Below are 25,195 nucleotides of genomic sequence, written 5' to 3'. Positions count from 1 at the left end.
TAATGTGTAGATGAGATCTGATTACCTTAAAATGGTTATTGTTTTCAGAACACAGGATATATAAGTGGGGAGTATATACTTATGGTGAATATTTTCTACCTGGTGTACATTCTCAGAGGTGCTTTTCTACAATGAGGTTGATGAATATAAAATCATTAAAATAGGGGACCATTCTGAGATGTAGGTAAATCCAGTAGGCAAAAGACTCACTTCCATTGCTATCTGAAATTTTTTTTATCTTGTTTTTTTTTTTTTTTTAAGATTTATTTATTTATTCATACAGAACTGGGGTCCAGGCCAGAGATGTAGAGGATGAGAGGATTCACCAGGGACAGAGCAGGGAGCAGAACTGGCAGATTTACGAAGTACACTGCTGAGGGGAACAGCGGGCAGGTCAGGAGAGGTCTGCCTCGCCATGTGGAGCTCCTCCGGGGCAGGCGGGAATCGAACTCATACTGAAGTGGCTTACGCTTCTTAGTGCTGTGATTTAACCCGCTGCACCACCAGGGAGGGCCCTCATCTTTTTTTTTTTTTTTTTAAATTTACATTTCCATGTGTTTTAACTCTGGACTCTGAAATATTTTCATTATCTTGAAATACAACAATTTTATGATTGACAAGTAGAAAAGACAGATAACATACATAAAGGCTGGACAGTATTTTTTGAATTATGAAGCTTCTTAGGGAGAATTCCTTCTTATCCATGTTGTAAGTAAAAGTTTGTCACTTATACTCTTATGCTTCAGGTAATATGGAAGCTCTTTCTCTTCAATTTCACACTTTCTTATGCAGACTTCCTCTTTTAACACTTTCAATGAAAAAAATTTAAAGATAACTCGTTTAAGCTTAATTTGAACATGTTTATCTTTCTGTTTGCAAGGGACATCAAAAGTAAAAACGTACTGCTGAAAAACAATCTGACAGCTTGCATTGCTGACTTTGGGTTAGCATTAAAGTTTGAAGCTGGCAAATCTGCAGGTGATACCCATGGACAGGTAAGTATAACTAAATTCAGTGAAAAATAATGTTGTTTTCCTATTTGTTAGAATCACATATGGATTGAATTGATTTAAAATTATTGTTTTATAAGCATCTAATATAAAATGGTTGTCTTAACTATGTTAAAATTGCCAAGGAAGACATTTTCAAATGGTGGTGACGGATAGTTAGGGTGTGAAGTGATTTAAACAATTCATGACACAATCACAGATGTCATGGATGCTTGCGAATTCACCCCCTCCTTCTTTAAAATATATTTTTTCTGTAGAAGAACTGGAATGTAGGAAGTGTGAGAGGATTCACCATAGAAAGAATAGGGAGCAGAATAGGCAGACATACTGAAATACACTGCTAGGGGAGCAGCAGGTGAGATAGAAGAGTTCTGCTCATTGTAGGTGGGTTAGCTCCCTGACTGGGGGATAGCACTCAGGCTAGGCTGTAGTGGTGACAGTGCTGAGACTTTCTCCCTAAGCCAACAGGGAGGCCCAGAATTCACCTCTTAATAGACTTTATTATTAAGGAATTCTTAATATTATCACAATAGTTTTAACTTGTTAATTCTTTCATGAGGATAAGAATAATCAGTCACTATGCCACCATGTATTAAGGTTCTTCTCATTTGTTTTTCTTTTCCACATTATGTTCATTGAGGTAAAATAGGTTTATATTGTTCTGTCTGCTTTGTTCAAAACAGCAGTGATAGTTTCTTGCTTTTTAATCTTTACTACTTTTAACTCCTTTAATCAACTTTATAGCTTTTTTCTAAATTCTCTTCAGAGTTCAGAACACTTCTAAAGTCCTGAGTGATATGCCTAACTATAGTCAAGGTATACACAGGTCTGGTTTCTTAAGGCTGAAGAAGAAAAAAGCATTATCCATATATTTCTTAGAAACCATGAAACTAAGAAAGGTGTTTTCATTCCTACAGGATTACTTTTTAATCAAGAAAACCAGTTTGACCTGAGAGGTGCCATTACTTTAACAAAGCCAAATGATTTAGTTTTGGGCATTATTATTTCACTTTCCATTCCTGCAGATTACTTGGTCCTAAGCTCACTTTTTTCCTGTTATATTCTGTTGACCTCTAGAAACATAGTTATTAAAGAATCATGCACAGATCATTTGGCATTACTGACTGACAACTTAGGCATTCCATTTAGATTAATGGTTAGCAGGCTTGTAATTCCAGAAAAGCTGATGCCAAATATATTAGGATAAACAGGTATTTTTGTGGACAATATTATTAAGGTTAGAGATTGTGTAGGAAGAATAGGGACAGACTTCTAAGTATACTTGGCTGCCAAAAGCCAAACATAGGCAACATCTTTTGGTATCTCATATCACTACTCTTTTTTTGAGAGAAAATTGATGAATACATTTGTTTAATGCCTTCAGAATTAGGTTACATGATGTAAAAAATAACTTACACAAGTAGTTTGACTTTAGAGTTCATGGACCAGAAAATTTCAAAATGCCATGTTTACTGCACATTTTATATGTCACTAAAAACAGTGGGGAAAAGTAATATTTTTGTGTGTTATCATTAATTTATAAAACATAACATTTTACACTTAAAATAGATAGGTCACAGTTTTATAATAAAGTGGTACTTAAGTGGCATGCACTTATCTTTAGAATCGTAGACACATAAAATGCATATGACAAAAACAATGTAAAATTATTTAAAGTAGTAAAAAGAACTTTTAAAAAAGTGTTCACCATATTATAAGGATTAAAAACTTAAACTTTAGTTTTGTCTTAAAAAAAAAGCCCTCTCCATTATACAATATTTGCAGATAGTTGCCCACCTTTAGAGTAGATATCACATTCACTTGAGGATGGTTCATTTTGGAATTATTAGCATCTGGGTGGTTTCCTAAGTCTGCTAAAACTCAAGTAGATTGTGATTTATCCAGCTATCCTAAATTTTTTTTTCTTAAGCATTCATATATGAATAGTGACAAATACCAATTAAAATTAGCTAGAAATGCTAAGTTGTTAGCTACAACTATAAAGAGCTTCTAGACAGAATTCAGAAGTAAGTAAATGTGTATTTTGTATATACATAGCTTTTTAAAGTTTTCCCATTGTTTGGCTATTTTGTTTTTTTGGTATGGCTAGTTTTTTCCTTTGATATAGAAAAAGAGAAAACCTCAAAAAGCAGTACAATTTGAAACTATACAATTTTTTGCTGTAGTGTGTACACCTCCCCGCAGACTGCTGCTTCCAAAAAAAGGGAAAAAATTCCTAAGCTTATACTAATGTAATGTAGAAATAATTTGTTTCCAGAAAATTTCTTAGTATATATGCTACTTTGTTTCTTGCTTTTCATCCTATAGTAATTTTGTAAATCCACCCTTATCAGTCTCACAGACTTATCTCATGTCTGGGAGCTACATAGTACTCATTTAAGAAGTCTCTCCTAATAGATACTTCTGCTGTTTTCAGTGACCCAGTTGTTTTAGTACTTGAAATAGAATAAAATTCTACTTGATCTTACTTGATAGACCACATTTAGTTTTTATTATTATTTTTTTTTTAAAGATTTTATTTATTTTTGTGCATACAGAACTGGGGTACAGGCCAGAGACTCAGGGGTGGCGAAAGACTTCGCCAGAGACAGAGCGGGATGCAGAACAGGCAGATCAACGAAGTACACTGCTGAGGGGAGCAGCGGGCGGGTCAGGAGAGGTCTGCCTCGCCATGTGGTCACCTCCGGGGCAGGCGGGAATCCAACTCATGCGGAAGTGGTCTCAGCTTCTTAGTGCAGTGCTTTAACCCGCTACGCAACCAGGGAGGGCCACATTTAGTTTTTATTATTTTACAGAATCATAAAATGTAATGTTAACAAATGAGTTTGCTTTTACCATCTTTTTTTAGGTTGGCACCCGGAGGTATATGGCTCCAGAGGTGTTAGAGGGTGCTATAAACTTCCAAAGGGATGCATTTTTGAGGATAGATATGTACGCCATGGGATTGGTCTTGTGGGAACTGGCTTCTCGCTGTACTGCTGCAGATGGTAAGGAAAAAACATTTTTAAGAAAGATACATATATACCTACTCTACATGTATGAAAAGAGCTGATTAGACTCAAAGCTATTATTTTATAGTATATTTAAAAAGGAGACTTAAGACATGGTAGCTTACAAAGAATTCAGAATGCAGGAACAGGGTAGGCAGGAGAGGAAAGGTTCTGATATGGATTAATCCTTTACCACTGCTAGTTGTTTTTCTGGGTACTTCATATACCTTTTGTTTCCTAAAACAACTTTGGAAGTGGTAGTATTTGTTTTAAAGTAATCTTAGTATCAAAATTTAAGTAGAAATTAAAATAACTTGCCTATTTTAACTGTAAGATAATAAATGGTTAACCTAGATTTGAAACTCTGATCCAGAAGTAGGAAGAGGCTGCTACTTTGATAAGGTTGTTTGCATTCTGCCTGCTGGTTCTAAAGCCACCTCTTAGAATAAGAGATGTATATGGAATTAAGCATTGTGCCTCCCAAGACAGTCAAGCTGAGGCTGTTCAGACCCCAGTAATGCCAGCATATACCTAAGTAAAGGGATTGAATTTACAGGCTGGCCTCCTTGACACTGAACTATTAGGTGCAGTTCGTATATATCACAGGTCAAATGTTGTCTCCTTAAATCTTTGCGTGTGATCCTATTTGCACATTATTGTGAATATTATCTTTGTATAGTACACAGCTTCTAAAGAGTTTCTATTGTGTTTTTGTTACCAAAGTCCTTGTTCAAGCCTTATAGATGCTGGCATTGATTAATTACAAACCTTCACACTGCATTCCTAGTGTGACAAAGTATGAATTGTGCTCTAGGAACTCAGTATTTAGTGCTCCTTGAAAAGTCCCTATTATGTGTATGTCACAACACTTTTTTGCATGTGAGGATATAAGAGCACCTTCCTGTTAAGCTCCCAAATAAATGTAAATTAGCTTGATTGGTTTTAGTTCCATTCATTATTATCTAAAAACTTCCTATGGATTGTAAAAAACAATAGATTAAATGTATATTAAATATTTAAAAACACAGCAGACTTTATCTATGTTAACAGGAAAATTTTCTCTAAGTATTGTAGTCGTCTTTCAGTCTAGGGCAGGCATACTAATTCTGATATCTGATATTTGATTTGGGATCCTGTTTTTAAAGGGAACTTAGTGGACAGTGTTCAGGAGTAGACAGTCATTTTTAAGATTTCGATTTGAAGTGGAAGTGGATCCAGAATCTAAGAAAGGTTGAAACATTTTGGATATAATTTTAGAAGTCTTCGTGAAGTTGTTCATCGTATTTTGACTCAAAATGGAAAAGGAAGTGCATTTATGGAAACAGAAGTAGGTTAGATGGTAGATATTGTAGGGAAATATATTTCATATTTCACAAGAACTTTATTCATAAGAACTTTCAAAGCCATCCCTTGGATTATATGTCATAGGAAACACAAAGCCTTGCCTGAAATAATGTAGCTAAGGTGATAAATGTATCATGAACAGAGTACGTTAATTCTGCATTGTAAAGTCCAGTTTTGGTGCATAGGTACACAGTAAATGTATTTGAATGAATATACTTGAGAAATTTAAGGGTATTATGGGAATTCAAAGTATTGAGTAATGGCTTTGTTAGTGGGGAGGTATTATAAGGGAAGCTTTCATGGAAAAAGGATCTGAGATTTTAAAAATGCCTTGCAGGTGCTATGAAACAGTTAATTGCAGAGTCAGGGTTTTTGACTCTTAACTCAGAAATTGGGGCAGAGGGGACACTGTGAACATTGCTAATGGGAGTACTTCAAAATTTGTTGGTGATTAAGTTCAGTGATTCTCAAATTTTAATGTACATACCAAACTCCTGGAATTTTGTTTAAATTCAGATTCGAACTCAGTAAGTCTGGGTTATGGCCTGATAAAGTTTTTAAAAGCTGCCAGTTAGTACCATTGCTGCTGACCTCCACTTGGAATAGTACCTATTGAGTAGACACCTAAGAATGTGAGAACTCACATCATTGGAAGTGTGTGCACAAATGGAGACTGGCCAGGCGTTGCCAATTTCTTCTAGAGTGTTGCATTAGACAGTCTTCTCCATTCATTGTTAGTGACTTTTTTTTAAAAAAAAAGATTTACTTAGGCATGCAGAAATGGGGTACAAGCCAGAGGTGCAGGGGCCATGAGAGGATTCACCAGAGACAGAGTGGGGAGCAGAACAGGCAGATCAATGAAGTACACTGCCGAGGAGAGCAGTGGGCAGGTTAGGAGGAGAGGTCTGCCGTGCCCTGTGGATCACCTCCGGGGCAGGGGATCGAACTTGCACTGAAGCAGCAGCACTAGCTTGTAGTGCCATGTCCTTACCCATTGCACAATTGGGAGGGCCCCAATTGTAACATTTTATCCAGGATTACTTAATGCATTTCAAGAAATTGTGTAAGGTGTATGTCTACATACAGACTTATTTGGTGACTGAAATTGCTCATTTGTGACTGGAGTTTGTACAGTGACTGAAAGCAGACTTTAGAGTCAGTCAGGGAGGTGGTTTCAAATTACAGCTCTGTAAGCCCTCTGCAAACATTTCTGAGCTTCTTTCTTAATTGTAAAATAGAGGTTAAGCTATAGTGAAAGTTAGTAGTATATGTAAAATTTCTGGTCTGGATTAAGTGCTTATCAGGTTTTAAACTCCTAACAGCATTTTCTCATTTATTCATTATGACTAAGAAAAAAAAAAAACTTATCAGTTAAATACATGTTGTTTATCTGTGAAGATATATTCTGACTTCTGGAGAACCCTGTTTGGAGAATATGGTTCTTATTATACAACTAAACATATCTTTGTCAGTTCCTGTGAGGGCAAAGAAGAGGTGTGACTGTAATGGGGACATTACCTCATGTGGAATAGTCAAGGAGTTTTCATGTGTCACAGAATAAAAATGGTTGTAACAGATTGAACTCAAGGTCTTCAGAGATATTTAGGTTAATCTGAGTTCAAAGAGTGGGCACCTTAAATGGATGTCATAGTCTCGATTTGCAAATATTTATGGTTCTCTATGACCTATATACAGATGGGAAACAGGCACTCCTACAGTAGATAAGGCTCCTTACACTACCCTAGAGAGGTTACATGCCAAATTGACTTAAATTTCCCCTAATTTGGTCACTGTATGTTGGAAGTATAGTTTGGAGTTTATTTTGCACTGTCATAACACGTAACAGTTGGGAAAAGGTGATACAGAGTATGTTTTAATAAGTTCCAATTTGGAAGTCAGGAAGATTTGAATTAATTTTTCACTTTTCTTTTGTACACTTCAGGACCTGTAGATGAGTACATGTTGCCATTTGAGGAGGAAATTGGCCAGCATCCATCTCTTGAAGATATGCAGGAAGTTGTTGTGCATAAAAAAAAGAGGCCAGTTTTAAGAGATTATTGGCAGAAACATGCTGTAAGTTAGTTTTTTATTTGAAATTTTAAAGATGTTTTTCAGGTAAATAATTCTGCATATTTTTTCTACTGGAAGGTGATAACAAGAAATTCTGTACCTCGGTTCTAGAAAAAAATAGGGCTATGCAAGTATGCTGATGAGGGGTATGATAAAGTTATAAAGCCTTATAGGCCTGTCATCTCTGTGGTCCTAGTCTCTCTTATTAGGAGTACTTTCCAATAAAAGGAACAGCTAGCTTTGAACCTGTTGGTAGTCAGGTTACTTTGCTGATTGCTATCTTCCCATATGCCATTTTTAAGATAAGTACCTAGTTTAAACCAGAAACTAGGTAGGCTAAGAATGAAAAAATATTGCCCTGGTTGTTTTAGTGTAGATGTAACTAGAAACAAGGATAAAACCAAGGAGAGAATCCTTGAGGATTTCATTTTTTAATCTATTGAAAGAAATGCAGATACGAAGAGAACAATAAAAATTAGTAGGCTTCTTTAACCTTGGTTTTGAATCCGGTTCAAGGGGTTATTATTGAAATTACTTTATGGAAATTGTTTTTTTTTTAAGTTGTATTTATTTATTCATACAGAACTGGGGTACAGGCCAGCGGTACCAGGGGGGTGAGGATTCATCAGAGACAGCATGGGGAACAGAATAGGCAGATTGAGGAAGTACACTGCTGAGGGGAGCAGCAGGCAGGTCAGGAGAGGTCTGGCACACCATGTGGATCACCTACAGGGTGGGGATCAAATTCATGTTGAAGAGGCTGCGGCTTGCTTGCAAGTGCTGCATTTTACTCCAATGTGCCACCAGGGCGGGCCCTGGAAATTCTGTTTTCTAATAGAAGACAGAAGTTGTTGTGGTATTTAAAAATGGTTTTTCCCTCCTAGGGAATGGCAATGCTTTGTGAAACCATAGAAGAATGTTGGGATCACGACGCAGAAGCCAGGTTATCAGCTGGATGTGTAGGTGAAAGAATTACACAGATGCAAAGACTAACAAATATCATTACTACAGAGGACATTGTAACAGTGGTCACAATGGTGACAAATGTTGACTTTCCTCCCAAAGAATCTAGTCTATGATGGTTGCACCATGTGTACACACTGAGAAACGGGACTCTGAACCGGAGCTGCTGAGCTAACGGAACTGCTTAGTTTATTTTCTGTGTGAAATGAGGATGATGTCTCCTGGACATGTCTGAGAGAAGACCCTCATTTAAAAATGTGGCTCTGGGAGACTCAAGGCATTGCCTACAACAGAGACGTGAAGGACATGAGACTAAGAGAAAAGTTGCAAACTCTTTAAAGAAACTTTTGAAAAAAAAAAAGTGTACATGAAGAATGTGGCCCTTTCCAAATCAAGGATCTTTTGGACCTGGCTAATCAAGTGTTTGAAAACTGACATCAGATTTCTTAATGTCTGTCAGAAGACACTAATTCCTTAAATGAACTACTGCTATTTTTTTTTAAAAAATCAAATACTTTTCATTTCAGATTTTGAAAAGGGTAACTTGTTTTTATTGCATTTGCTGTTGTGTTTCTATAAATGACTATTGTAATGCCAATATGACACAGCTTGTGAATGTTTAGTGTGCTGCTGTTCTGTGTACATAAACAAAGTCATCAAAGTGGGGTACAGTGAAGAGGCTTCCAAGCATTACTTTAACCTCCCTCAACAAGGTATACCTCAGTTCCACGGTTGCTAAATTATAAAATTGAAAACACTAACAAAATTTGAATAATAAATTGATCCATGTTTTGTAACAAGGTATTACATATTCACTGTGTTATTTAAGAAAAAGGTAAGCTATGATTAGTGCCAAGAGTAAGTGGCCATTTGTAAAGCAGTGTTTTAAATTTTCTGTGCTAGCTTGTAATAAGGGAAAAGTGCTGTTTTTCTCAAATGAAAAAATGGTATAATTTTCCCCTTCTCATGTTTTAAAGCTTCATCTTCTACCCAGTTCCCAAAATATTGCATACTTAACCTAAGTTGTTTTTTTTTTTTTAAAGGTGTGCTGTGTTTGGGGAATATTTGAAAATTTAAAGCATGATTTACATTTTTTAAGTGAGCTATGACACTGGAAAGCTCTTCATTTTTATTCTTTTAAAATATTCTTTTCCTATTTATGTATGTAAATTTGTAGTGTATTTCTTTTCACTAAACAGTGTGGGACATTCTTTATCACTGTTTTAGAATCACCTCAGGAAGTGTCATCACCCAGAATTCCTCACTTTCTGCTTTGAGACTTAAAACTTTATCACTATATTTCTGCTTGGTGCCATCTTGTCAAGATTTAATATTTGATGTCTGTGCTTTGTAAAGAATTATCCTAGGATAGAGATTTCAGATTTAAGCACAGATTTCAGATGTTACTGCTTTAAAACAAATCAGGGATAACAAGTTAAACTTCTAACTTAAAATATGCAATGACATTTAGAAGTAATCGATGTTGATATGTAACAGCCTATCTTCCTCCTGCAAATTGTTTTCATGACTGATATTAATTTAAGATGCTTCATGCCTTATCCTTGATAAGAAAATGGAATTGATGGTAGGTGGGTGCCAAAAGTGCTTTTCAAAATAATTACATTAGAATTGGACTCTTCCTCAAATTTACATAGGCCAAAATAACACATTAATTCCCTTAATTTCAAGATTAGTGACCAACAAATAGCCAGTATTATGTGACATACTTTTGTCAGGTCATTTTAAAATCCATATACTTCTATAACAATCTTTTACATGTCACTATCAGGAGCTCACTGTGATATGTTATCTTCAAATGGTTATTCAACCACACAGTACACTACATTTTACATATAATATGCACTTAATCTCTGGGAATACTATATTATTTATAAATAATTCATAGGTGAACAGATTCTTAAGGAGGGAGGAAAAGAAAACACCATTGTTGCCTGTGTGTCAGACACTGTACAGAACTGTGTTCTGGGTAACATGCCCACAGTTTCACTGTATTCTTAAGAATTCCTATTTCAGTGTTGAGTTCACCTCTATCAAAAAGTACTTGGCTCTGCAACTTTTTGATTTGTTTTACTTCTACTCTGAAACAAATCAAGAAGGGAAAGTATCAAGAATGCATATATGTTAAAGTTGTTGATTTCATGAAGACTAATTTCTACCTGTTCTAAACACTTGACCCTGTTTTTAAAAGTTAAAATCTAAACCAAGGAATATTATCTTGTTTGGCTTATGTGAACATGAGAGAAATTTTATAAAATCATAAATTTCTTCACAAAATGAAGTTTTCTCATGTTAGAGAAAATTTTTTAAAATGCTGGGTATTGTATTTTAACTCTAGCTAATCAATTTTGAAACTTGTATCCTTTTGAGAATTATATTAATAGAAAAAAACTTTTTATAAGCAGTAAAATAAGAATGTTCCAGTTACTACCTGTCCTGATACCTAGAGTCTTGTTATAACTTTCTTTTGCAGGGCATTTTCATTTTTGGTTTACAATCAGTGCAGAGTGGGCAAGTTAACAAGTTTGAGTGTGGGATGCTGAAGAAAAAAAAAGGATCAAAGAATGAGAAAAATGGCTTTTTGTTTTGGGGTTAAGTGGGACCCCAATCATTTTTTCCTCATGTGTATGGTGCTTCTTATGATTTATCTTGTATTTTGCCTTTCTGATACCCATCAGGACTGCTGCTCTAACTTATATTTCTTAACCTTGCCCAGATTCGTGTAAGGAATGCTTTATGATCAACTGACATAGGACTGATGGATTAACCAGTGTTTGGCTTTTTTTCAAAGTCTATGCCCTGCACAGCTCTTGTATGTATTTTAGATACTAGGAAGTTTCTAAGCATGTGATGTGTGATTCTTGTTTGAATGTTTATTACAGATACCTTGTGAATTCCAGAACAGAGACTGTGCCTCACAATTGTTGATCCCATGAACTTGCACTCTTTTTCATGGTAATGTTCTGAAAATACAATCAGGAAAAACCACCAAGTTTGGAATTTAAAAAATAGAATCCTAGTATCATGAAATTAAAAAAAAAAAAACAAAAACAACCCCCCCCCCCCACTCCTAAGTAATAGCTACATTTAAGTACAATGCAAGTGGTAGGGAAAAACCCCTGGCCATATGATAGCTTAGTATAAAGTGATACTGTTTAAAAAAAATATGCTTCACCACAGATATTTTCCAGCTTCTCTTTTTTACCTTTTTAATAAATTACTTTTTAGGAATATTTGATAAAATTATTTACTGAATTATGGGCAAAATGATACAAGTAGCATCTTGATTGAACATTATTTACCTCAGATATTCAACCAGCAGTACATTTTTTATGCAGTCTCAATCCATATTCTATTTGTTACCTCTCAAAATATTGGTAAAAATTATTTTAGCTTTACTCTGTATTTCTTGTCAGTGTTTTGGGCACAGGTTGTACTACTGTCAAATTGTACTTGCTATTTTTTTCTGCAAGTATTTAACAAAAAACTTAAAAAAAAAAAGCCCCATAAAATCCCACCTTGGATGATTGTTAAATATTGTACAAATAAAATGTATGCTACCCCCATTACATCCCCACATTAAATAAAAAAAATGACTATAATTTGCATATGCAGTTTTTCTTTAGCTCTATAAGGGAACTATAGTAACTAATTTGTTGTGAGGCTTCCACCTTTGCGATTTGCAAGAGAGGAAAGAGTTTGAACGTCAAGTTTCTCAGTTGTGGCACTTTCCTCGTTTCCATGTATTCTCATGATGGTATGCATGTTGGTCCTACAGGTTAGGAAGTATGAGGCTAACTTGTCTTTCATATGGCAGTAGAAAAATGTGGCTTAGCTAATAGTCAAAGATGCAAAGTATGTTTCCCAACTTACATACTACTTTGCCAACTGAATAGAAAAATTCTGGTATCTACACTTGGGGTAACACCTTAAGAGTAATCATCAAGGAAGCTAGATTTCATTTACATTTTTAATATTGTAAAGGCTTTTGTTCACAGTGGAAAAGTCTTAAAATACCACACAGAGTATTGAAGGTTTGCACCAATGGATCTCACTTTTAGAGTGATGATGAAGTTAGTTAAAGAACCTGCTTTACCTTCTAAACTAAATGAATATCCATGGTGGGCTCTGAATGGAATCTACACAGAAAGACTTAAACTTTTCCATGTTGTGTTGTGCAAGCTACTGATTCTTCAGAAAGTTAACCTGAGTATATACTAAATATATAACATTATGATATAGCAAGTCTGAACCAACAGATTAACTCCTCAGAGCCATTCATATGCATGTACAAGTGACCTGGATAATTTCTCTTCTTAACAAGATCCTGTTTTTGTAGGGCACATAGAGAACACAAAATTCCTACACTGACATCTCTCAATGTTTTTCTTGTCTCCTTCAACCTGATGAGCCACAGAGTCCATGGGCTTTTGACTGTATTTTTAAAAGACTACATTTCTCTTTTAGTAAATGAAATTATCTTTAAGCCTTTAAAGTTTGTGCTAGGGCTTTTTAGACCATTTTATTTTACTGATGTTGGTTACCCTTTAAGCAATTTATTATTAGGTTGCTTTATTGACGGCATTGGTTGACAATATTGTATAGGATTTAGAAGTAGAGGACATTCTCCCTCAGGTATTAACATCACACCTACCTGCCCCATAAGATACCAAAATTCTCCACCACGATATACTGTGCCCCTCCCCACTTGTTCACTCTCCCTCTCTCACAGCCAGCTTCAGTTCTTCAGTAACATTTCTAGAGTTTGTCACTGGTTTAAGCCATTTAAGAGATAAAACTATCTCTAAAAATACTGGAAATAAATTAAGCTGTTTTGTATTAAGAAATATGGATAAAGACACATTAACATCCCTATTTCACTCAAATAAATGCCTTTGGAATGTAGGCATATGCTTCATTTTTATGACATTTGCTAGCATTTTTTTTAAAAAATCACCTTAGAAAAAGCTTCACATGAAAATAAAACACACTAGTTACTACTTAGTATTTTAATCTGTATACCAGTATGTTGATTGATCTTCTGTATCTCTTTATGTAACCAGGGATGCAGAAAAGAACTCTCAGCCTTTTAGTAGCATTTTAAATGAGAAAACAAAAAAAAAAACTTAGCAAGTGAGTTCTATAGGTGCTTTTATAGTCAATGCCTTTTAGGCAAATAGTACATTGCCTAAAATAGCTCAGATATATTTCTTAAGGGGCCAAAAATAAGCATAAATATATAATCTTTGCTTCTATTTCATGCTACCATGTATTTCTGCAAAATTCCCCTCTCTCCAAAAAAATACTCCACAAAAACTAAACATGTATACATAGAACCAGTATGAAAGGCCTGCTTTATGAAATATTGCAAGAAGTAAATGACAATGATATGAAGACTCAGAAGGCACAGAGGATGGTTATTTATGCCAAAGAATGTATTGGTAAGAGCTTCTGTTATGTTCAGACATTGTACATTCCACTTTACATTCCATACTTCTTAAAAAAATAGAGTAAATGATTTCTTATGCATACTTTTACCAATACATGATAAAAAACCACTTATTGAACTTTAGCTCCTAATAGCAAGGAATCTGAGAAAATTCCAAGGTCTGTCAAACATTTAATTCTGGATACTTGCAATACTCTTATTTTCTCATCTCTAAATAACAGTACCTAAGTACAGAGGCTTTTAGAGTTAAAGGAATTATAAACTACAAAATAGGTACTCCAGTCTTTGGTAAGCCTCATGTAATGCAAATCACAGTCTGCAAATATTCTTGAATGAAGTCACTAACATGAATGATTATTTAATTTAGGACATACCTGCATTAGTTCAGATTCCTGGATCTCTAAGGTTACACATTTACATATTCCTTTTTAAGGACATTTACTTTTTGATATAAATAGGTTTAGGTAACACTGCAAAACACTGCTCATTATTTGTGGTCCTGGCCTCCCAGGAATGTTCACGAAGTCCTTGTTTTTGTTTTTAAAAAGAAGAACAAATTCTGACCCTTTGGCTTAGAACAGGTCCAAGACTATGATTTTAAAAAATAATCCTACAAGGGATCCCTATGTAGATGGTGTGTAACCACATTTTGAGACATCTAGAAGAAAACAGTCAAAACTTTTGGCTTTTTTCTTCCATGCAAACTAACTTCTGGTCAAAATCGTTAATTTCCTGAAGTAGAAGATCTGAAACTGAGATTAAATGAAAAAATAATTCACTATACCTTATGGTCTATAAAAACAACTGGTTGTTGGGTTGAAATAATTCTTCAAATATACCACATACATACTTCCCAAGTGTAAAGAAGCATACAGTTCAGTACCTAAAAGTCACATTTTTTGTTTTGAATTGCTACTTACACCATAATCTGTATCACTGGAATTACCACTCCTACAGCTGCTAATAAGTCAAAGGCAAGACACAGCTTAGACAACAGTCACCATATATACAAAAATGTGCTTGCAAACATAGAAAATAACATTTTTAAAAAGACAATAGTTCTTCAAAGAAGTATGACTAAATCTTTGTAACTGAAGACAGTGGGTATACTCATAACCAGCTTAATGAGGACGTTGCCCACTGCCTAACATCTGTAGGACAGTTGGGGTATTTCTGCAAAGCATTCATAATTTGAGTATTATCCAAAAGTAGTTTCATCAGTTGGTATTCTCTTTGTGCATTTACTGAAGTTCTTTCCATGGGCCTTATTAATTCTAATTGCTGTAAGTGTTCAAAAGCCTGAAAGATGAAACAGATAATTTAGCTTGAATAGTAGGAGTAAAATAGCAAAGTTAACTCAGAATGGTTTGGGTTTTGATCAGATGTCATATAGAATGTCAGAAAACACACTTTACTAGAAAGAGCCCAGATAACTATTTCTGAAAATGAAGATACCAAAGGCTGCAGGTATTAGGGCTGGGTAAAACTGAGGAGACTTAAATTTTTCTCAGCAGCAAAATGCTTTCTTCTTAAATGAAGAAATGAAATGCTGCAAATTATAAGAATTTAAATACTCAGAAAAACCCTTTCTAATCATACTTGCAAATAGATATGCATTTAGAAAGGGGAAATCCTCTAGTAAGCAAAATATTTTTCTTACTAATGTGAAAAAAATGGCAATGGCTTTTATTTATATTTTTTGGTTACTACAACAGAGAAGATCCTGATTATTAAGTCTTAAAAGGAATACTATTAGACTGAACAGAATGCTTTAAAAAAAAGTTTGTTTCCATAAATTCCTTCAGTCCTGCACTGGTCCAAAATGGTAACATCTAGCCATCTATTGCTAATGAGACTTTGAAATGTAGGGCTCAACTTGTAGTTTTATTTAAATTTTACAGACTTAATTGAATATTGATACTAGAGTCAGTTTATAAACATATTCTGAGTCAGGGTACTTAAGTATCTTTAGAAAAAATCTAGAAGTAAATCTACAGCTAAAATTTTTTGGGGTCTAAAGAACAACTATTTCCAATGAATATTTAATGAATTAAGATGAACTTTAAGTACAACAACAAAAAGTATTGAAGACTTATCATGAAAGAAAATACTACCTAAATTTTTTTCTATGTTGACTGAAATGTTTTTAGTATACTGAGTTAAAAACACGTATTATTGAATTTAAGATTAATTTCCTTTTTCTTTCGTATTGCTGTTAGAAACTAAAATTACATTATGTGGCTTACATTATATTCTCCTACTAGAAAATGGTATGCCTGAATAAAATTCTTCAGGCTTAAAATGCATGCCTTACCCAAAACTCTTTTGTATGCCCTCAATACCCAATGCAATTTTTTTGTCCTATAGAGTCTTACTGGCCTTTACCTGAATTTTTGTGTTCTTTTAAAGCTGAGATTATAAGGCAGACCCTCAAGCTATTAAGGAATAGGGATATACTGAGATATAGAACACACTGTAATCAAGTTCTAGAAATAGACAGTAGAGGGCAGTATACCTCTACAAATGGAAACAGCTTTGAAATTAAACATTTCATTTCTAGAAAAGTTTTGTTTTGACAAAATAAAATCCTATGATAATATTTGAAATTTATAAGAACAAAACTGATAGATTGGGTAAAAAAATATAATTACAACTTACCTTCATGACAACAGGTTTCTCAAAATTATAAACAGAATGGGCCTTTCTTTGAACAAACTTCTGAAACTCTGAACAGAAAGCAATGACAATATTAATTCATTCAAATGAGCAGATGGGTAGACTTAGGAAGAAATGTTTTAAGGCTCATCTCACCATTATACACCATTTGAAAATTAAAAGGCTCCTCTTCATAGATATCATTTAGATGTTTCATTGCTATTATAAGACAGATTTCCAAGACAGACAAGCCTACAGTAAAAGAAAACTGTAAGTTATAGTTACTTATTAATACATAAGATTGAAATAACTGTCCTCTAAAGAATAAGGTAAAAGCTCATGATTTTAAGGGGCTGGGGAAGTCAAGACATTGCCCAGGTTCAAAAGTGTTTCACTCACTATTATTTAATAATCTTTTACGAAGTTACTCAACTTTTCTGAGCTTTAATTTCTTTTACTTGCAAAATAAGAACGCTTTTAAAATTAGGTGTTAAAAGTATTAAGAGAAACATTACCAAGCACTTACACATAAGGTATCTAGTAAACATAAGCTTGCGCTAATTATGTAACTTTAAATCATGTATTTGATTTAAAAAAAGTAAACTATGGAAATTAAACCTAAAATTTTTATCTGGAAATAAGGTTTATTTGTCTTAAAAGGGACAGTGAATACAAAATGGCTAAAACCCAACACTGTTCAGTAGCATTTGGTGCAATGAAAAAACCAGCAATACAGTTTTAGCTGAATTTCCAGCATGGTACTTTAAAGGGAGTGACAATAGCTGTTAGTAGGCTAAGTTAAAGGTGGCATAGATATAAATTATTCTGAACATAAAGCACTATAATTAATGTTATACTTTTGAAAAACATTCCATTATCTAAATTTAAGCTTCTAAAAAAACAAACTAATCAGTGTTCTCACCATGTACTATATTTGCTTTAGAATCCATGCTACACAGCTGACTTGCCTCCATCAGATCTGCCACTGTCATAAAAGGATGTGATGATGTTACACGATTTAAAGTAAGCATCTAGAGAATATGGATTAGAAAAAGACTTTGAGAACTCACTCCATTTGGAAAGACAATATATTAGCATAATGGGTCTCCTTGAAGGAGAAGAGACAGAGGGCAAACAAAGTTCATTCAAAGAAATAATAGAGGAAAACTTCTCAAACTTGGAGAAGGGACTAAAAACAATTCCATACAACTGAAAATCTGATTATCTAAATGTAATGAGACCAATACCAAGACACATGGTCATGAAACTACCACAAGCAGAAGACAAAGAATACTTAGGGGAAAACTTAATAAAGGTGCTCTGAACAGAAATACATCAACTTCTCACATAAACTCTTAAATGCAAGAAAAAGGAATAAGGCAGGCAAATATAAAAGCTGACAGTCAGGACATGAGTGAGAAATTATAAGATATTCCCAGACAATCAACATCAGGCTTCTATAAGATGTGTATTTATTTGAGCATTTTGGAGATAATGCTAAACAATTAATCTGGAGCCAAAAGGTTGAGCAAATATTAATGCGTAGGAAAGGTATTCCCTCATTCAGCTCTATTAAAATATAGTATCTGAGTTCATATGCAACATAATTCTCTCAATACAAAGCTAAGTTGTTGCTACTCTACCCAATTACACTAGTTTGTTTCTCAAAAAAAAAGTATAAAGAGACCAAGAGTGAGGATATTATTAAAAGTAAACCCAAATCTAATTAGGTAATTCTGTGACTTGCATAAATAACAGAGGCTCAAGTTTATGGAAAAAACAAAATAAGGGCCCTCCCTGGTGGTACAGCATGGTAAAGCACAGCACTAAGAAACTAAAGCCATTTCAGCATGAGTTTGATTCCTGACTGGGGAGGTGACCCACATGGCATGGCAGACCTCTCCTGACTGCCCATTGCTCCTCTCAGCAGTGTACTTCATCAGTTGGCCTGTTCTGCTCCCCACTCTGTCTCTGGTGAATCCTCTCACAGCCCCTGTAATTTTGGCCTGTACTCCAGTTCTGTATGCATAAATAAACAAATCTTTAAAAAAAGAAAAATGCAAAATCACACACAGAAACAATACTTGAAAGCAGTGTTCATTCTTCATGTAGCTTTCCAATAACTAATACAATTCCTATATATGCAAATTTATTTATTTGTAGTTTTGGTTACATTTAAATATAGTGGACCAAATTTAGCAGATAAAAATGCAGTTTTTAGTGTAAATACGTATCATGCATTATTTGGAACATACTACACCAAAACTTCTCCATTTAATCAAGGCCCAGGTATTTGGTTGAGCAGTGTAATTTGGCATTCTTTGTCCTTAATGCTCCTTCTGGGAGGGATATCCTGGTAGCTCCCCTACTTTGCAACTTTTCCTGTTATAAAATATTTTTGAGGGCCTCCGAGGTAGCCTTCGTGACCATGGGTGACTATGACCCACTGGGCCTGAGCTCAGTGAGTACATATGGCACAGCAGAGCTCTCCTGTCTCACCCACTGCTCCCACACTAGTGTATTTCAGTAGGCCTACCTGCTCTGCTCCCCACTGTCTATAGTTAACACACACAGACACACCTCTGGCCTACAGTCCGGTTCCTTTACAAAAAAAAAAAAAAAATCAAAAGTTTTGATATAAATAAGGTATGAGATAAAGAGAACAGATATGATACAAGCCCAGTTCCTCAAATTAAGAAATAAAATCTTTTTGCTTTGGAACCCATGAATCCACCTGACTGAATTCTATTCTTCTCCATACAGAGAAACCATGTATACAACTTTATACTTCTATTTTCTACTACACACATACATGTATTTTTAAATAATACAGTAACTTTAAAGTTTTATAAAATAGTATATGGTACTTTCACAATTCTCCCTTCACTGTGTTTATTATGAGAATTTATTATGCTTAAGTGTCAATTCTAGTTTATTACTTTCCATGCATCATCATATTTTACAACTATTCTTTCCCTTACTGATGAGTATGTCTTTTCTTTTAATGCAATTATAAACGACTGCAAAAAGCAATCTTGTATATACCTTCTTGTATATTAGAGATTTGCTAAATACTCAATTTGCCAAATTGCTCTTCCAAGTACCTGTACATCTTTGAACATCAGCAGCAAGAAATTTTAATGGTCACAGACATCATACTATCGGACATAAATTTTGACATAAAAGAATGGCAGAAAAGGTCTAATGGCAAAATTTTCCTAGTTACTGGAGAAATTAAAGATCTTTGCATATTATAGGTATGTGAGAATCTGCTTTACTAGATTACTTGCTCATATTCTTAGCTCATATCTTTGTTGATTTCTGTATAAGTTCATATCTTCATTGATTTCTATATTATGGATAGTGTTTATGACTACACAAGACACATATGCCCTACTCAGTCTTCACTTCTGTTATCTTTTGGGGCACAGATATCAAATAAATCAATGTAAATAAGCTTATACATTCTAAATGGTATTGATTTTTTATCACCCTCCAATCTTTCTGTACCCCTAATATTAATAAATTCTATTTAATTTTTCCTATGATTTTTTTTTTTTAACCTAACATTTCCATTTATCAACCTGGAATTTACTTTGAGTATGCCATCAGGTTACATATTTGTGTGTGTATAACTCTTATTTGTTGAAAATTATCCAAACTAGATTTAATTTCAGCCAAGTATTTCCCACTTTTTAAAGATTTCCACCAATTTCAAAACTTTTGAAATTGAAAAAACATCAAATAAGTCAAGCCACTATACCTTGAATTAAAACTTCAACAGGAAAACAAAAGTATTCTTAAGCTAATTGAAAGAAAAAAAGGAAAAGGGTTACTTTCCCAGTGAGATAAGTATATGCTTTGTATGTGTGGTAATCTATCTTCTATACCATAAGTTAGTAAATATATTCTAATTATAGTATTTAAGTAAGTAAAGTCCCTACTGTAAAATTTCTAGTTCCAAAATTTCTTTAAAAAAGAGCTGTTGCCACAAAACATCATTGTTTTAGAAAATGGATGAAAGATTTGCTAATAAGAAGAAAAGTGTACAGGATGAAAAAAAAAATCTTAGATTTCCTCAACAAAAATAAAAGAGGAGACTCTGTATAAACATGACAGAATCATATAGTAAAATAAAACCCAACTATAAAACCAGAGAGCCTTGGAAGTGAGTGGTGGGTTTGCCTGGAGTAGCTACTGACCAATAATCACTTCACCTCAGTTAAAGATAAAAACACCCAATGATGAAAAACAGGATTATTGAAAAGGTTAGGGTTAAATAATGTTGGTGAAGTAATTATATTATCTGATTTGTGTGCTAATCAATAAATGTTACCTGTACCATTATTTTTTTAAAAGACTTATTTATTTATGCATACAGAACTAAGGTACAGGCACAATAAGAGGATTCACCAGAGCCAGAGTGGGGAGCAGAACAGATAGATCTATGAAGTACATTCCTGAGGGGAGCAGCAGGTATGACAGGAGGTCTGCTACACTTTGTGGGTCACCTCGCTGGCTGGGGATTGAACTCACATTGAAGTGGCTGTGTCTAGCTTCACAGTGCTGCACCTTAACCTGTTGCTCAACCAGGGAGGGGACCCCTGTATTATTATAAGTGAAAGTGACTAAGATGAAATTCATTAAACCAAAAGTATTTTTCCTAGAAAATTCTGTCATGGACAGATTCTAGAGACTAGATAACATCAAAGACTCTTAGAAAAGGAAGATTTTTAATTTTCTGAATAGTTAATATATGCATTATTGATACTGTTTAAGCTTAAGATATATTTATTTGGTGCAAGATCATGACCAGGTGGTTTATTCTAGGGACAACAGTCAAAAATCAACATATCAGCAGGCTATCAACAAGTCACATGACTATATCCATTGAAACAGAATAAGCATTTGACAAAATTCAGTACCCATACATAATAAACTCTCAGCAAGTGAGGAACAGAGGGGAATGAAGTACCTTAATTTGGTAATCACCATGTAGGAAAATCTGTAACTTTTGTCATATTGAATGTTAAAAGACTGACTGCCTTCTCCCTAAGATTGTGAATAAGGCAAAGATATTTACCTTCCTTATTTCTATTGAACACAATGTAAGATCTAGCCACTATAGTGTGATATGAAAGAAAAACAGATTGGGAGGGAAAAATACAACCTCTCTGCAAATCAAATTTATGCAGAAAATCCTATGCAATCTATAAAAAAATAACTCCTATAAATTGAGTTCAGCCAGATTGCTAGATACACAAAAAGCATCCACATTTCTATATATTAACAATGAACATAGTGAAATCAAAATTTAAAACAAAATGTTATTTAGGTATACACTTTAAACATGTACAGGGTGGTGAGAATTATTAAGTAATGAAAAAAAATCAAAGAAGAAATAAATAAAAGAAGTGATATAAATATTCAGAAAATGCAGTAGGATATATTCCCAAAGGTTAGCTATAGGTTTAATCAATTCCCACTACACCGTAATTACTCAATGAAAGAGTGATAAAAATAAAAATACAAACCAATAGCATGTGTAATGAACGCAGATTTTTGCTGACATTGAAGTGCTTCTCTAATATTTCTTGCACACTTTTGTCTTCTGAGAGACACTACAGAAAAATGTATCAAAACAGTTAAAGAACAATTTAAAATCTAAATAGAATTAACTTTAATAGAATTAATTTCACCTGATATTCATTATTGAATGGGTGCTAGTCTGAGTTATATAATACAAAAATCAAAATAAAATTACAGTCTCTTATTTTTCTTATCATTTTACATTAAATCAACAGACAACAAAGATTAAATATAATCCTTGTTATCCCCAAATTTCAAACCTAAAATGGGAAAATATTTCTGATACTCATGGGCAAATCAAAGATAGAACAAAATTTGACAGCAAAAAAGAGTTTAAAAATTTGGGAAAACAAGGTTAAAGTACTACAAGGAATGCATAAACTGTGTCAACAGGCTAAGAGGAGATAAAAACTTTCAGTTAATGGGGATAGTATGAGCAATGCATGATTATGGCATATTAACAGAAGATGACTGATTATGTATGCATGAACTTCAATTATTATTAGCAAAGTTAGATTTAAGGAGACACAAAGGCAAAAAAGAGAGGCAAGAGATGAGGGGGTCTGAATTAACAGTGGTGTGAAGAGAGATTCAGTATGTTTTTAGAAGACATGTTTAATGAAGAATCAACTGGTGAAGTGTTTGAGAAGGTGAAAATAAAGCAAAGATTACATACAATGAGGGGTAGAATGTCCCAGAAGAATGGAGAGATTTGTTCAAGAAATAAACACTGGATTACCAATACGTAAGAAGTAAATGGAAAATGAGAAACAAAGTAAGAGATTGAGTGAGAAAACTACTAAAAACTGGAGGAGAATGTATATCAGAGACAGTGATTTGAAAAAAAATCAAGGAACTAAAACTAGAAAGGACTTGATGGTCAAAAATTAAAAAAGGAAAAACTGAAAAGTATTTGAAGAAGTTAACAGGTTTAGAAATTTAGAGATCAGTAGGACCCTTTGAGAGAGCAGAAACTGAAAGAGTTAAATGACTGCAGTAAGTTACGATCAATGGGCCCTCCCTGGTGGCACAGCAGGTTAAAGCACAGCACTAAGAAGCTAAAGCTACTGCCTCATGAGTTCCGATCCCCGCCTGCCCCGGAGGTGACCACATGGCCCAGAGGTGACCACATGGCGCGGCAGACCTCTCCTGACCCACCCGCTGCTCCCCTCAGCAGTGTACTTCATCGATCTGCTTGTTCTGCTCCCCACTCTGTCTCTGGTGAAGCCTCTCGCCACCCCTGAGCCTCTGGCCTGTACCCCAGTTCCGTATGCACAAGTAAATAAATCTTAAAAAAAAAAATTACGATCAATGAAAAGCAAGTACGCATGGCACTGAAAAAAGGATTAAGTGAAAGAATAAGATCAGGAAGTGGCAGATTCTGGTTTGGGCAAGATTGACAAAATTTTTACAATCGTCTGCAAAGAATAAAAATTCTTTGGAAATCAATTATTCCATACTAAAAAGGAAATTCGGCCCTCCCTGATGGCACAGCAGGTTAGGACACAACACTGCAAGCACTGCAGCCACTTCAGTGCGAGTTTGATCCCCGGGCCCAGAGGTGATCCCCATGGCCCGGCAAAACATTCCTGTCTGCCCGCTGCTCTCCTCATCAGTATACTTTCTCAATCTGCCTGTTGTGTTCCCCTCTCTGATGAAGCCTCTCACCACTCCTGCACCTCTGGCTTATACTCTAGTTCTGTATAATAAATAACTCTTAAAAAAAAAAAAAAGGAAATCCAGAAAACCAATGGTTTCCATATTTTCTAAAGCTAAACATTATCTTTATTTCTTCCACTGTAGCAAAATCCAGATGAGGAATAAGTCCTCATCTAACAGAATGAAATATTATGAGCTCAGTAAATATATTAGTTGAGCTATAGTCCCTATTCCCTTGTTATTGTTTTTAGGCTACTTTCTTTCTTTCTTTTTAATTTTAAAAGGACTTGCTGTCACTATACATCATTTTATCATCACAAAAAGGCTCAAATATCCTTTAGGTGTACACAGGATGAACATCCAGTAATAAAGCCAAGTAACACAAGTAAAACTTTTGGGAATTTAATTGTAGCTCTGGTTTCTAAAATTGTTGACTCATCAAGTCCTTTATAAAGTTGATATATTGAAATCAGAGCTCTTAGGAAAATTAAAGACAATCAGTTGGAGCAAAAATATTGATGGAAGAAATCAATTAGATATAAAAACACTATTTGCTTCTTTTACATGATGCTTCAACAGGTTAATTTTCTATAAAAAATTTTTCTATCAAAAAACAGACCTCTCATGTTTTTAATTTCACATTAATTTTAATATTATAAACTATTTGGGGTTAAGACTGTTAACAGTAATTTCTGACTGATATCTATTACTTTTATCTAATCATTATAGTCATTAAAGATACTTTTATCATGTGTTTCAAAGATCACTGCATTTTGTATCACTTTAGTTTTAAAAGCTCCCTTATGATGTCTGAGGATGTAATGTAAGGGAAATAAGACAGAATGACTGACATCATTCCTTTTAGGAACTTGTAGGAAATTCTCAGAAACAATGCAGACTATCCTAATATTCAGAGAAGTTGATACATTTCCTTTTCACTAATGAACACATGGCTGGTAGTCACAAAAACAAGGTCTTAATGTGCTGATAAATTAGTTTGTTTGGCCAGTATTGTCTTCACAAGTAGAGTCCAAGCAAAATGTTACAGAATCACAAAAATACCTCAGGACTCGTACTGCTTCAGGGATAACTTAGAGGTAGCAGTGTATGTACTAAATTTCCTAATCAGTTCTTGCTGAACCTTTTCACCTCTGTTCACTAAGGAAGACCAGTTAAGACAGTAGGTAAATCTTCCTTATATTAGCTATAGTGCTTTAGGGAAACTTCCTTCAAGGAGAATTAACTATAATGCATTTAAATGTTCAATCTAAGAGAAATGGATTTCTTTTACAGTGCCATGCTATAACAGTATCTCCTCTGCCTAATTATTTGACTCATTTGGAGTTGGGCTAAAACAAACATTCAAATTAGGCAGGATGTCTCAGTTCACTGTGTCACAAAGATATTTCTTTCTTTCTCTTTCTTTT

At 34.3% G+C, this 25,195-nt stretch overlaps 2 protein-coding genes across 5 annotated transcripts in view; one reads left to right on the top strand and one right to left on the bottom strand.

The window, feature by feature from the left end:
- The window catches only part of ACVR2A (activin A receptor, type IIA), an 86,473-nt gene extending 73,824 nt beyond the window's left edge, over window positions 1–12,649 (top strand). For both annotated transcript variants that reach the window (XM_004674672.2, XM_012727167.1), the window contains 4 exons: window positions 881–995; window positions 3,880–4,018; window positions 7,308–7,438; window positions 8,320–12,649. In XM_004674672.2, the coding sequence (XP_004674729.1) occupies window positions 881–995; window positions 3,880–4,018; window positions 7,308–7,438; window positions 8,320–8,514 (580 nt within the window). In that variant the 3' untranslated portion in view covers window positions 8,515–12,649. The remainder of the gene's footprint in view (window positions 1–880; window positions 996–3,879; window positions 4,019–7,307; window positions 7,439–8,319) is intronic.
- Window positions 12,650–12,729: 80 nt separating this feature from the next.
- ORC4 (origin recognition complex, subunit 4) overlaps window positions 12,730–25,195 on the bottom strand; it is a 54,945-nt gene continuing 42,479 nt past the window's right edge. For all 3 annotated transcript variants that reach the window (XM_012727176.1, XM_004674671.2, XM_012727179.1), the window contains exons 10-14: window positions 22,055–22,141; window positions 17,443–17,551; window positions 16,677–16,772; window positions 16,524–16,591; window positions 12,730–15,164 (exon numbers count right to left, since the gene is read on the bottom strand). In XM_012727176.1, coding sequence (XP_012582630.1) covers window positions 14,976–15,164; window positions 16,524–16,591; window positions 16,677–16,772; window positions 17,443–17,551; window positions 22,055–22,141 — 549 coding nt within the window. In that variant the 3' untranslated portion in view covers window positions 12,730–14,975. The remainder of the gene's footprint in view (window positions 15,165–16,523; window positions 16,592–16,676; window positions 16,773–17,442; window positions 17,552–22,054; window positions 22,142–25,195) is intronic.

The sequence above is a fragment of the Condylura cristata genome, unplaced genomic scaffold, assembly GCF_000260355.1.
Source record: "Condylura cristata isolate star-nosed mole 26May11 unplaced genomic scaffold, ConCri1.0 scaffold00002, whole genome shotgun sequence".
In the NCBI taxonomy this organism is placed as follows: Eukaryota; Metazoa; Chordata; class Mammalia; order Eulipotyphla; family Talpidae; genus Condylura; species Condylura cristata.
This window is presented reverse-complemented; position numbering and strand designations above follow the sequence as displayed.